This window comes from Aquila chrysaetos, chromosome 24 (genome assembly GCF_900496995.4).
Source record: "Aquila chrysaetos chrysaetos chromosome 24, bAquChr1.4, whole genome shotgun sequence".
NCBI classification, from domain to species: Eukaryota; Metazoa; Chordata; class Aves; order Accipitriformes; family Accipitridae; genus Aquila; species Aquila chrysaetos.
Window position 1 is genome coordinate 20,804,331 of NC_044027.1, and position 14,058 is coordinate 20,818,388.

General features: G+C 36.6%; 1 protein-coding gene across 8 annotated transcripts in view; it reads left to right on the top strand.

The window, feature by feature from the left end:
* RALGPS1 (Ral GEF with PH domain and SH3 binding motif 1) overlaps positions 1-14,058 on the top strand; it is a 134,213-nt gene that overhangs the window by 87,374 nt on the left and 32,781 nt on the right. For all 8 annotated transcript variants that reach the window (XR_005931239.1, XR_003921252.2, XM_029999351.2 and 5 more), the window contains 2 exons: positions 7,475-7,612; positions 9,252-9,345. Coding sequence is in view for 6 of the 8 variants with exons in the window: in XM_029999351.2 (XP_029855211.1) it covers positions 7,475-7,612; positions 9,252-9,345 (232 nt within the window). In the remaining 2 variants the exon portion in view is untranslated. The remainder of the gene's footprint in view (positions 1-7,474; positions 7,613-9,251; positions 9,346-14,058) is intronic.

Here is a 14,058-nt window from a genome sequence, read left to right on the forward strand (position 1 = left end):
TGTATAAAACTAACCATGATGGCCTTTTCAGCTAATATTCTTAAGTGAAAATCTAATTTTCTGCGTCCAAGCCTGTGGACACAGAGACAAAAATATACTGCTATAGGTAAGTTAACAGAGCTGTACTCAAAGCATACAGAGAAAGCAAATTCAGTCACTCCCTCTTCCTTTAAACATCACTCATCTTTTGGCTTGTGATATTATTGTAGTTGAGGGAAGCAGAAGCATATCAGCATACTTAATCCATAGGCCCAGAACCCCAAACTACTAACACAGATTACAAAAATGGAGGCTATTTTTGTTAGAACAAATAAAACAGTTACTGAAAACATACATAAATTCTAATGATACACAGTTCTATGTTTCTAGAGATAGAAATGTGTAGAGATGGAAACAAAGACAAGTTCAGAATGGTTTTTACAAGGTACTTTTTGGGAGAAATCAGTAAATAGCCCAGGTTGCTCTTAAGCTAAAAGCATTAAGACAGTCTGAGGCATATGAACCTCTCCTTTATAAACTGTACACATGTCTGTGAGATATATTACTTCTTCAAGAGAGAGCATTTTTAATATGGGAAGAAAATTTTTAAAGGACTGGTCTGGACCAGTGAAGGAAGTTAAACTAGACTGTAAAACTTGACCTGATTTCTAACCATATTTTTTCTTTGTTTTCACTCCAGTGTGACTGGAAATTCCATTTGGCTTATATGTTGTTCTATTGTTAATCCAACTCTATTCCACTTATTTACAAGGACTAAACATCCTTTTTGGTTTTGGTGGGGTTATCAAATTACCTTTGGCCACTGGAGCACTCTCCTATCTATCATGTCAGTGGGTCTGACAGGGATATGGTTCTTAGTCCAAATTCACAGGTTGGTGGGGGCTTGGGAGACAGTTTAGTCATGGCCTTATGGTTTCCTAGCAAAGCATTAACAGTTCGTAATGAACTGAGTTTGTTCTTGCTTATCACTGCCTCTATGTCTGTTTCTTCATTTTTCAATGACAGTTCATGTAATTTCTACACCCATTCCTCCCTAAGCAGTGGAAGGATTTTCCAGAATGCATGAATGAATAGGCTAAAAACTAAAGAAATTAGGTAGGCACTTGCAGCCTGGCTAATGCTGGACATAATCCAGTGTCACCCAGTGACCCACTTATTTGTCAAGGTGGCAGAGATCTGAAGAAACAGGTGTGTAGCAAGCACAGCACTAGTGTGAAAAAGTCTTGCAAGGGATTTCCATAAAGTATTCTGAAGTCTCAGGGTAGAAACGTTAATGGAGAGCTTCCAGACAGCACTTGAGAGATGCAAAATTCCACGGCAAGACTGAATCTGAGCTATAAAACTATGTGATAGTGAAGTATGGGGTGTACTCAACATGTGAATGAGATTTTGCTTATGCAGATACTCAGTACTTACTAAAATCTAACAAAATTGCCAGGTCTGTCTTTTTTTTTCATAAGCTGTAAAGAAGAAAACCTTAGTAAGCCACATGGCTTTTCTTAAATTTGCTAGACTATTGCTGGTGGTCTGTAACTTAGAGCTCTACATGATAGTAATGAGACATTACTAGAGAACACATAAGAACATTTTAATTTCCGGAAAGAATTTATATTTTCCCAGATGGAAATCTTATTTCCAGGGTTTTGGTTTTTTTCTAATCTGAGTAAGTTTGAGGCATACTTACTACCAGGAGATTACATAGAAATAATTTGTTTTCACTGCACAAACTTAATACACTTCCAAAGATCTGATTATTATCAGTAATTAATGCAAGCATACTGAAATTCTCTCAGGAGTGTGTTGTTTAGGTGTGCTCCATGCATTTCATTGTACTGGCTTGCCTTCCCTTTTAAAAAATTGCACTTGACTAGCATAGTTGCACTTCCTGTTGTTTTAATAGTTGAAATTTATCAAGAAAATTTAATGTTCTAAAGCTAGAAGAGTGAAAGTGAGCCAGCTAGCTATTTTCCTGAAACTAAGAGTGCTATTTTCAAGGCAAGGCAAGAAAACATGGGGTGAAGGGGGAGTCATTAATTATAAACATGCTCAAAAAACAGTATGGAAAATCTAATGTGGAAATATGATAGATTTTTATGCTGCACAAGCTATTTTCCTGCTCAAAAGAATGTTCCTTTCTTTGTTACGCAGCAAAGAAGGACTAACTTCCCTGCAGAGCTCACAGAATAGTTTAGGAATATATTAAATTAAAGTCTGCCTTTCAGCTGACCCTAAATGTTTGAGCAATCCTTTAACGAAAAATCAGACTGAGATAATGTTTTTGACACACTAGCAATAGCTGCAGTGATCCCTGAATGGAGCACATACAGTGATTTCTGTTCAGTCTACCTGAATACAGCATTCAGAGCAGACTCAGTACATTTTGTACAGCACTTTCTCCCTGCATTCGTAAAGGGTTTGCCTTCCAGGACCACTGAGGTCAGTAAGATTTATGGAAAATATTTAATCTGTGTATCATTCATGCTTTCAAAAGATACTGTATTTACTAATCCTTCTTCTGAAGCTTTGGAAATACGCATTATCTCTTTCAAGGAAAGAATTTGGAATTTATATATTAGGAGCTTCAGGCTGGCTTCAGCAGAGGTGGAAGAGCAAATAGCACAGGAATATCAAGTCTCTGAGACGTCTTGGCAATCAAGTACTGGGAATATGAGTCCCAAGACTTGGACAATCTATAATAACTTGCAGTCTGAGCGAAATACGCTTACACAAGAATCTTTTCTCTAACGGGTATTTTATTTGGGGCTGCTTGCTAACTTAAGAGGAACTAAAAACATCTTTTGTGTGTATTTTCTGAACTGGAATAGCAACTATAAACTTGCAATACTTTTGTACTCAGCACTTATATAAATGGTAAAAAGATGTTCCTGAAAAGCTATGGTTGTTTTTGGAAAGGATAAAATGCACCAGGTTCCATCCTCCCTGCAGAGCTTCACAGGCAGGTTCTGTTTCTGAGACCATCCTGCCCGTGTCTGAGATGCACTGAAATGCTGTGCTGTTGTTACAGCTTACAACACAGTTCTCCTACAGAACTCAAGTTTTATCATGCATTTCTGAGGAAGTGCTCAGCTGAGTTTGATGTGTGGAATGGAAAACAACAGTATACAATCAGAAAGATACCGGTAGTGCTCGGTCTTATGCCAGAGGATTTTGATAGTAGGTTGCTTACATTCACCTGATAACGGATTTGCTGAAAAGCCAGAAATGTTAGTGAATGTCAAGTTCTCAGGCTGACGTACCTTTTTCTTCTTGAAAAGGTTTTGTGAAACTGATTTAATTTTCTATTTTATGTTGTTGTTTAGAACATGCAATTTTTCTGTTCTTACTCAGTTTTTTAAACTGGTAATTTTGATGCTGTGGAAGAATCTGTGTCAGGTTCTAGATTTCACCCATTAATCAGATGAGAAATTTTTGTTTCATGTATGAGAGTTCATTAGTGCATTTACTTCTGTGCAATAGAATTTCCCATTTGCTAGTCTCCTAATTTTATTTGGTAGCAAAATGAAGGGCAGTTCTCCAGCCCTGTGCATCAAATTCATATTTTGTTGTCAGGGAGGGGCGGCTTATAAAGAAGACAGGCCATATTCTTCTCAAGAGGTGCACAGCGAAAGGACAAGAGGCATTAGTCACAAGTTATAACATGGGAATTTACAACTGGATATAAACAAAAAGAAAAAATACTATCAGAATGGTTAAGGAGTACTGGATTAAGTTGGATCAGAGAGTTTCCACCCCTAAACTTACAGGGCAAATAGCAACCTTTTCCAACTTTGATGTAGCCCTGCTTTGAGCAGGAAATTGGGCTAGGTTGACCTCTGGAGGTCCCTTCTGCCCTAAGTTAGCCTATGATTATTTGTGCCAGCACAAAGCATGCGTAAAATGCCACCAGATTGGAATTCTAACATTCTAATTCTTCTCTAAAATAATACCATTGTCCTGCTATAAAAAGGTCTTAGAGAGTTTATAGATGTGATATGTTTTTACAAACATTTCTCTCATCATTCTTCTTTTCTGAGTTTTAATTTCACCCACCTTCTCTGCAGACTGAGATCAGAAAAGGAATTATGTATGTGAACTAATGATGGTATGAAGAAAAAATAAATGTTATTGGGATACAACTTTAATTTGGGGTATTCTGGGAATGTTTTAAAAAATGATTATATCTGGTTAGTCCAGAAAGAGCGAAGTTAGCACTCACAGGAAATACTGATTTTTATCTGAAACAATTAATATTTCTGTAATATTTAGCTACTAGGAAAACAGTATCTTCCACCGATCACTTAGTAACTCCTAGTACATAAGGTGGTTTGCAAACACATAGAGCACTCTTCTTAACCCAGTCCCCAACACATACATAGAGGATTAATATAGTCTCCTGTTTCTTTAATCTACTTCTTTTCTTCTACCAGTTGAATTTGCACCCAAAACCCTCTATAAAACCAAGACTTGCATCAGGTTAGCTTTCTGGGATCGCAGTACTGTGTTTGGGCTTTTTTAGAGCTTGTAGTTTGGTTTTGATTTCTTCTGTGATTTGGAGGAAGGTGTTCCAGGGGATATTTTGGGATGATGTGGATGTTGAGTCAGACTTCTGTGACACTATTCATAGCTATTCTAATATTTTAGGTAATGTTGGTGTTCTGTGATGTTTTAAGACATTTTTCCATAGTTCATAGGAATAGAAAAGTATAAACCTTAGTTTATTGTGGCAAGTGTCGGAAAGCATATTCTGACAGTGCTGTTACTGAACCGTTAGAAGAATATGTGAATTGAATGATAAGGTAAAATGTTGAAAAAGCTGCAGTTTACAAAGCTGTCTCAAGGGCTTATGCATTACAGTTGCCATGTTCTATTGTTTCCAGTGGATTCTGCCTCAACAGAAACTTTTTACAGTGTAGTTTCAGAATGATTCTATTTCAGGTCTAACAGAAGATTAGAATATTGCTACTTAGCTTGTATTTAAATAAAATAGTTCTTGATGGAACATGATCTGTTGCTAACTAATGTTTGGCATCGATAGCCATGAGATTTCAAGATATGCAGAGAAAGGAGCTGATAAGAGTGGATTTTAATAGACCCTTGTCTTGAAACAGGTAAATAATATGTAGCTACAAAATACAGTTTGGCCATGTTTGTGTCAACTCAAAAAAAATTGATTAATGTGTCCCCACCTTTAGCTAGCAGTTGTGTTTATACGATGTGCAAAAATCAGATAAAGGACTACTGCTCTGAGCTGCCTCCATTGGTCCAAGCTTTCATGCTATCTGGAGTGCTTAGTAGAATCATAGCAAGTGGCACGCATTGTTGTGCACAGCTTTTTGTTTTTTTTTTTTTTTTTAATTCGTACAGAATCATTAAGTTTTGAGATGCAAAAACATTGCGTTAGTCTTGCTAGAACTTAGTTATATTTTGCTCTAAGTTCACTGTGTGAGCTGTGGTTTCCTCTTTGAAATGTACATCCAGCAGAATCTGATCTGCACTTCATTTTATCAGTAGAAGTAAGAATATTGAAGACTGCATGTAAAAGATTTCTACTGTGAGTGGTATTACAGTATTTGGGTTGCATCCACTTCATTATTATTTATCACAACTGGCAATGGCTTTGTGTTTGTGTAAATTTTGTATAAATTGCTTGTAAACCTATGTTCAAATTTATATGGTTACAAATTTAAGCACTTTGTATTTCCTACAGGTTAGGCGTGCAGTTATGGGATTTTTTTTTTTTAATAAAAAAAGCAAAACCTATATTAAGAATAGATGAAGCTGCACTTTCTTTCTTGTATTGTCTAGTTTGGGTATGTCTGGCTGTTGCATGGCTCCACGAAGAGGCAAAAGAGCATCAAGTCTCCTTTATATGGTGATTGACCTCACTTATTTCAGGAGGTCTTAGTCACAGAGTGCCCATGTGGCCAAGATCACACTGGAGGTGACAAAGTGTATTGCTATAACTCTGCCTCAGCAGACTAACTATTCCACTTCCCTGAGAGATGAAGTACTGTGCATTATGACTTTGTTCCTTCCTATGGTGTGCACCCAAGGTCTGATCAACAGAGAGTATAGCTGGAAGTTCTAAAATAAATTAATTTTACACACACACTCAGAGCCTCTGTACTCCTTCCCTGCATTCATACAACTGAAATACTAAAACTGATTGAAGTATCCTCACAAAAGGCAAGAGTGTTAGTCTTCCTCATCATTTAAATGCATTCAGTTAATTACTGAAGTAAGTAGATGAGCCTTGCATTCATTATGCTTTCATAGTAGCTTTCACGAGTTTTGCAAGACTGTGTTGCAGAATTATCTTTCAATTTTCCAGAGTTAAAAACTAAAACTTTCTAGGCAATCTCAGTGATGATTCAGTTTTCTCAAACTTGATGATTGTTTGGATTGTATAGAAGTACATAGTATGTACTTCCTGGGCAGTATTTTTCCTTTGTGATTGCTTCCTAACTGTTCTAGGGCTGTAAAAGAAGCCCGCTACAAATCATAATGGTATGTGTGAAACGGAATGGCATGTGTTGATAAAAAGCAGCAGGGTGCCATGCAAGAAATGTTACGCTGTATCATGAATTCATTTCAGCCTTAAGCCTGCCTTTTTCTTTCTTACATAATTTGTAAAGGTAAAAGTACTGTTCAACAGAGACTAACTCTGCAAAATACCTGCCTACCAAACATTGGATATAGGCGTATTTTTGATGATGAAGATAGCTGACATCTTGTCACACACAGCTTCTGTATATAATACACTTCTTTACCAACCAAAAAGTGACATTTTGTCTAGTCAGCCAGCGCTTTGGAAAAGCGCAATACGAGTAAGAGCAATCAGCATTTTTGGCAACTATAATAATCACCATCTTTTTGTAATTACTGAGAAATCCGGGCCTAGGCAAATAACTATGCCATTTTTTCAATTATAGAATTCATAAATAAAAACCTTTCCTTTCTGCTTTTTTAAATCATCACATAATCAAAACCTAGGTATCATCTCCTGTTGTCTTCTAGCAAATGCAGCTTGGAGCCTCAGCCAAAACATGCAGTAATATCTTAATGTAGTAAATAGCGGCAGACCTGGAAGGCACTACAGTGCTGAACTCTACTTGTTGTGGCCAGAGGTTGTCGTGCTTGCTGCCAGCTCCACGCAGACTGCCTGTACCGTCATCAGGGGTTTCTGGCAGCTGTCAGTCTTTCTTTTTTTAGCGTCCTTTTTATGGTCCTGCAAATTGCTCAGCCTACATAAGTGCACAAGTAAAATCTTTTCTGTCCTTTTTTAAGAGGTGCCATAGAACTCAAGCACTAATTATGAATTTTTTTGACATGCAAATCCCAAGTGCTCCTTTGTTTAATGGGCCCAGACCATAGCGGGGGTAAATAGTTGCTGGCTGTTATATTTATTAAAAATTATGCAACTATTTCTGTTTGAAACACTAGATCAATTGGTTGATTGATTTGTCTGTTTCAGGAATTTATCTCTTGGATTTAATCTACATTGATTCTGCATATCCCGCTTCAGGCAGCATTATGGAGAATGAACAAAGATCCAATCAAATGAACAATATTCTCCGAATAATAGCTGATCTGCAAGTCTCCTGTAACTATGGTTGGTAAATCTTGTTATGCCTGTTAAGCCTAAACTAAAATTTCTTTAGTACAACATTGTGAAAGCAGGTTTCAGCCCTGTGTAAAGGCAACACGAGAGGCTAACGTTGGTAGAATTGAACACTAGTAAGTGGTGTAGCTTCCACTTCTGTGCAGTTTCAATCTTACTGGTAAATTAGGTAAATAAGCATGTATTCTAAATTGTAAGAGCTATAACAGAAGTTGTGCAGAGTTTACAGCTACATGTGGACTACAAATAACATACTGTCAGGTACAGCTATTGCATTTGGGTTATATTCTGTTTCCACCAGAGGCAGGTAGAGAGAATTATCTTAATATCTTTCCTTTCCTTTGCAGTAGATGTGATGTCTTTGGAGTGTAGAATGTGTTAATTTCATTATCATTTTATTGTTAGTATCCTGATGATACAAAACAAAATACAAATATTTCAATCTATACAACAGTTGTTAAATTGTGTGTTAAGCTTTTCTACACACCTCACTTGTCGACAAAGTGAGGAACATGAGGGGCTGCTTCTTTTTGTTAACAAGATTTTACTCTAAAATTCATTTCTGCAATTCTAGCCTGTTAGTGAAGCCTATGTCAAGAAATGTGCTGGTTTGGGGGTCTTGATGAATACTCAGCGTACTGTTGGTGACTTAGCATGACTTTTCATTGCTTAAATGTGAAAAGCTGGAAAACCTTGAGAGCAGCTGTACAATTAAATAAATTCGGAACATTTAAATGCTACAGTTTTGGGGAGTTTTGAGTAGAAAAAACCTAAATGTTAGATGTGAGAAATTAACTTGTGTATGCTTAAGTATCCAGCCCTTGTCCTTTGTTGTCAGCTTCAGTAACACAAAGTATTTAAAGGTAGGGACTAGGCATAATAATGTATGACTCTGAATAGCTAGATTATTCAGCTATCATGTTCTTAATGTGAGTTTCATTTTGTCTTTGAGTATTTCGAATGACAAAGAAACCTATTATTTCACTAACCCTTTCCTTTTTACAGTTTTGGCAGCTTCTTGCATTGCTATGCATTAATTTTGAGTGCTTCTGTTAAAGTCAGAATGAAAATTAAAATATGACCTTGAATATTCTGGAATAATGGGTGCCTTATAAACAGTTGTCTTTACGACAGCATAAAAGTTAAGTTAGATACTACAAGGAATGTTCCTGTCTGTGCACCATGCATCAAAGGATTTTTCTGTCATTCTGAACTTAGTGTCTTTCTTTCTTGGTATTCAGCATTGTAATTTTTTAGTCTCTTCACTTCATTTTCATATAAGAATCACTAACAGCCATGGCTGCAGGCTTTAATTTCCCCCAGAACAGTGAGCACAAAATTCAAGCAAGGTTTTCAGCAAATAACTCTTTTCCACTTGTGAGAAAGCATATAATAAAATACACTAGCTTTCATGATGATGAAATGCATCTGTTTTCTTTAACAACTGAGCATCACTTTTGCTCAATCAAATCTTTTTAGAGTCAAAGTAATATTTCTGCCTGATTTATTCTTTAGGAAGGTTCAAATCCTCTGTTTCCATTAAGATAACCATAAGAACCAGGAAAAACCCTGAAAGAATAATTTTGGATGACGTGAATGTTCATCTTTTTTTTATTTCAATGCTCCACAGATCATCTTACAACACTGCCCCATGTGCAAAAGTATTTGAAGTCTGTCCGTTACATTGAAGAACTTCAGAAATTTGTAGAAGATGACAATTATAAGTAAGTACTATTCTTCAGGTTTTGGGGAATTTAATGGAAAGTTCACTTGGCTGTTAGTTTGATTAAGAGTTGAACAAAAAGCCATTGGCTGAAGATGTTTTGGGGTTTGTCTGGTGTTCTTAATATTTTATTAATAGAGCTGATAATACCAGGATGCCTGAGTAAAATCGAGAATGACAGCCTTCCTTTATGACTCTAACCAGATTTCCAAAATTAAATATCTTTGTAAAAGTTAAAAGCAGATGAAAATCTAGTCTTTATTCTTGTGGTGCTTGTATTCTGGGAATTTGTTCAGGAATCCTAAAGCCATCTCCAAGATGTCCAGGGTTGACTCTATGCTATTGGAAATAATACATTAAAAACATCTTCCAATTTCAAATTACTATTTTTAATAATCTCATACTTAAGATATAAACCTGACAATTTGGGGGGTTTAAGCATGTCAAAGCAATGCTTACAAAAGAGGTGGAGAAGAGCTAACCCACACAATGCTGTGAAATACACACCATAGAGCACATTGGTCATTATGTGAATGTGCTGCAGTTAAAGGAGGTGATAATCCCTGGCTAATAATTCTGAAAGAACTTAAATCATAGGTCTAGCAGCCAAGGTTTTAAATAACTCAACCAAGGTAGATTTAATGCTATAAAATTAGCTATTGACAAATATAGTACCTCTATTTAGGTGAACAGAATTAAAAGTATTCAAGGCAACCAGATGTTCAATAATACGATGGTAGTATGAAAGATTTTAGAATATGTTTTGGAGAGCAAGGTTGCTAATGAACTTCTTTAAAACCAGTCTTGTTACCAGTTTTATTAAATACTTCAGTTAAGAACTTTGTCTCAGAATTTGTATCTATGTAGACCATACGTTAATAAAAGTGTTGCAAGGGTTCATCAAAGTAGAAGATGATTTGGATATCACAAAGGAAGAATCAGATGGCCTGATGACTAAAATGATAGTGATACAAAAATAAAAATGTTACGTATTTATTCTAACAGTAATTTATGGTGTTGATCAGTAGATGTCTGTCAGAAGTAAGATACAGGCGTGAAAAGACAAATTCATCCCTACTCCCTATCAAATATAGTGTTTCTATAAAAAATTAAATTTTTAATACTGGTTCAAAAAGGAGCTGGTGAGACCTTGTGTGGAGTACTGTACGCAATTCTGGCCACCCATGCTTAGAGTGGGTTTAAAAAATTGCTGGTGCCGTCAGGTGAATAAAGTCTGTTTCATAACACCAGACTTAAAGAACTATGTTTGGTTTTAGCCTAGAAGACGAGAAGTTTAGGTAATAGAATCACTACGTATAAACACAATTGGGAGAAAATAGGGAGGGTAAAGAGCAATTTAAACTAAATTGTAATGGTAGCACAAGGATAAATGAATACAAAAATTTAGAAGCTAAATGTTGAAATATGGTTCCTAACCATCAGAGTAATGGAATTTTGCAACGGCTTCTTAATCGGAGTAGTGAGACAAATAGTTAAATAATTTTTAAGTTGAAACTTGATCAATTAATGAAGTGAAGGCTACCAGTTAGTGTTTGTGAAAAGAAAAGAGCAGATTCAGTGAATCAGAAGACTGTGTGTTACCAGTGTGGGGTCATGTACATATGAGCATAAAGAATGACCTACCGTAACCGTTCTACATCTCTCTGCAATTATAGCTGATATTGCTGGCATACAGATGGAAAATCCTACTGAGACAGTTCAGGAAAAAAAGGTGTCACCATAACAGAGACAAAAAACCCACATGTTTGAGCACAGCATGAGTCAAGCAATTTGTCTTTTCTCTTCGATTTTGAACATAACTGCAGTTGGTGATAACTCCAGCTGCCAAAGCTGTTCCACTTGGCTCTGGTTCAGGCCACTGTGCATACAGTACTGTTCCTCAGCCAAATCTGTCGATACGAATTCTTGTGATAAATGTGTGTGGAACTTTGCTTTTCCTGAAAGAATAATTCTAAAAGTAAAACCATCCAGGCAAGGTATTCTTTTGGAACTTCTCCGAGTATTATCAGGACAAACTTCAAATACAGAGAAAACGTCCAAAATTTGTCCCCTTGCTTAGGGTAAACTTCAGCAAAAGAAGCTGAACCAGCATTGGGTAGTTCACTGCAAAAGATCATACTTGGCTGTGGTTTGACAGGTTTGTGCTTTTGTGTCTGGTTGATCACAGATACTAAGAATAGTGATGTTTCTGTAGGAAAATTATTCGGGGAAGAAAGAATGTTTGTATGATGTTTTCGTAGCAAAATTTATCTGCTTCGTGGAATTAGAATTCCTGCCAGAGTACTGATGATAGAATGCGCGTGTTCTTTCTTTTCTCAGTCTCATGACTTTGTATATGTTTCACAAATAGAGATGCATTATGCAACAAATGCACATTGAACATGAGCATTGCACACAGCCTTTTGAAGAGGCAGTCCAAGACTTGTTGTAAGGGTAGTCTGAGATTTAAATCTCACTGTTAAGATTATCTAATGGTCATTATTTATTAATTTCCCACATACTTCCATGCTTCATTAAAGTCACAAACATAGAGCAAAATTAAACTGAGTAGTAATTGGTAAAGGTGAAGAATTGTAGTTAGTATAGGCTTTACAGCCCCTGGATTGGATTCAAGAAACTGGTCATGTTGCTTAATTTGATTTTTAGATGGAGTTTCCTGATGATGCGTGAATGTTAACATTATATATATAATAGCTTTCATGAACTGTAATATCTTAGGAAAAATAGATTAAACAAGTGGTTTCTATAATTATATGATACTATAACATAATATTTGGGAAAACTACAAGTCATGTGTAATTCCAGTTTAAATTTGAAAATCAAACTTTAGCAGCAGCCTTGCTAATAATGCTGGAAAGTATTTGATGTATCTTAAAGATCATTTAGTACTTTTTCTTGTGATTTAGTTATTTGTGAGAATATTTCAATCAAATCTAGCAGTTTTCTTTCTAGGCTTCACTATGGCAAGGAAAAACTGGTCTGAAGTCACAGAAGATATTAGAAAGAGGGAAAGATTTGATTCTTAGCAAAGTACAGTTGCTGCAGTTTATACACCTTGGAGAACTTTGACCTTTTTTGACCATGTTTGTTTCATCAGGATAAAGCTTTAAATTAAAGTCTGTATTCATCAAAACACATCACAACTACCCTTAAAGAGAACTCTCATTTCTCTTCCATCTTTGTATTTGATAAGAAGTTTTTGGATTTTGTTTCAAATATTTGATTTCACATTTTCCACTCAGTTTTCCCTAATGGATCTTCAGTTTCATAGCATTTTCTGGTCCCATGCCAGAAGAAACTGTAAGCCTTAAAAAGGCAAAGAGTGCTAAGTTTTGTTATAGTGGGAAAGAATCTCCTCTCTCTTTCTCTTTCCCGTGACCGTTCTTTTTGAGCCAGGGACAGCATTAGTGTACGCTGAGGAGATGTATGCTTGACCTTTTTCTGGGAGAACAGAACTATCTCAGTACCAGGCTGTCAGGGAGAGAAGCTTAGATGGTTGCCCTAAAATGTTTTGGCAGGATCCCAACACAACGTTGTGCCAAATGAGAACCTCAGTTACACTGAAAAGGAAAATTTGGCAGCCACTTTATATAAACAAAGCTTTTCTCTACAATTTTTTGTGCCAGTCCAATTGCTTGCTTTAGATTCGTGCTTGTCAGCAAGTAGGACCACTCCAGAAAACCCCTGACAATGATGTCATATCCTAAAAATAATAGATCTTTCTTGCTCAGCCCCATCTACTGTTCTCTGCAGAAGCTGAGAAATAATATTTGCTAGTTACAAGACTAAGGGGACAAAAATAGGACCTAAAGCATCAGTATTCCTTCCAGTTGTACCCAAAATGTATTGCTAATCATTGTTATCTCAGGGCATCACTGGCAGCCGGTGGATTTCAGAGATACCATGATGCAGCTGCTGCAGGATCTTCTTCCTCCTCCAGGAGTGTAAGAAGTGATCTGAGGAGAGTGCTTGTCCCCAGGTAATGCAGTTTTTCCCTGAGCTGGACAGTGCTATCCAAACATGGTGGCACCATGCCACGTCCTTTCCTGACCTGCCACGCCTTGCAGTGGTTCCAAAACAATTTTTTTGCTGACCTTTTGGTATCATTAGGTCAGGCCTGGTATTCTCCTCAATTGTTCTTGGTCTAAATTGGCCTTAGTATTCTCCACAGTTGTTCTTTGAGTAAAGTCAGTTTGAAGACTATTGTTTGTATTACAGTGTTATCTGAACAGGACCATCAGGATTGGAATCCCATTATGTAGACTGCTATCTATACATATAATTCAGTTCTTCAGAGCATATTAGGCAAGACACTGATAATCCAATTTACTAGTAAAACGATTTACAGAAAAACCAGTTCAAATTTAGATTCAGATAGGCAGGATGCTATGGGAAAGCATCCCAGAGAAATTAATAGGCAATTAAAACATTATACTGACTCCTAACAATGATGGCACTATAAAAGTGCCAGCTGCACCATATTGGTTTTAGCCTTATGATAACAGGAACTGTACGGCAGGTGCTTAAATTATAAGAACTTATAGCAGTGAACCTTGGCCACAGTCCATCTTAAATGGGCCTCCCAGGCAGCTATATTCCCTGGACCTTTTCCAGGAAGATTTGTTGTCAATGGCAGGGGTAGGGGGAAACCTTCACTGTTAGCCTGAGATTTCTAGTGATCCAGTGGCCATAT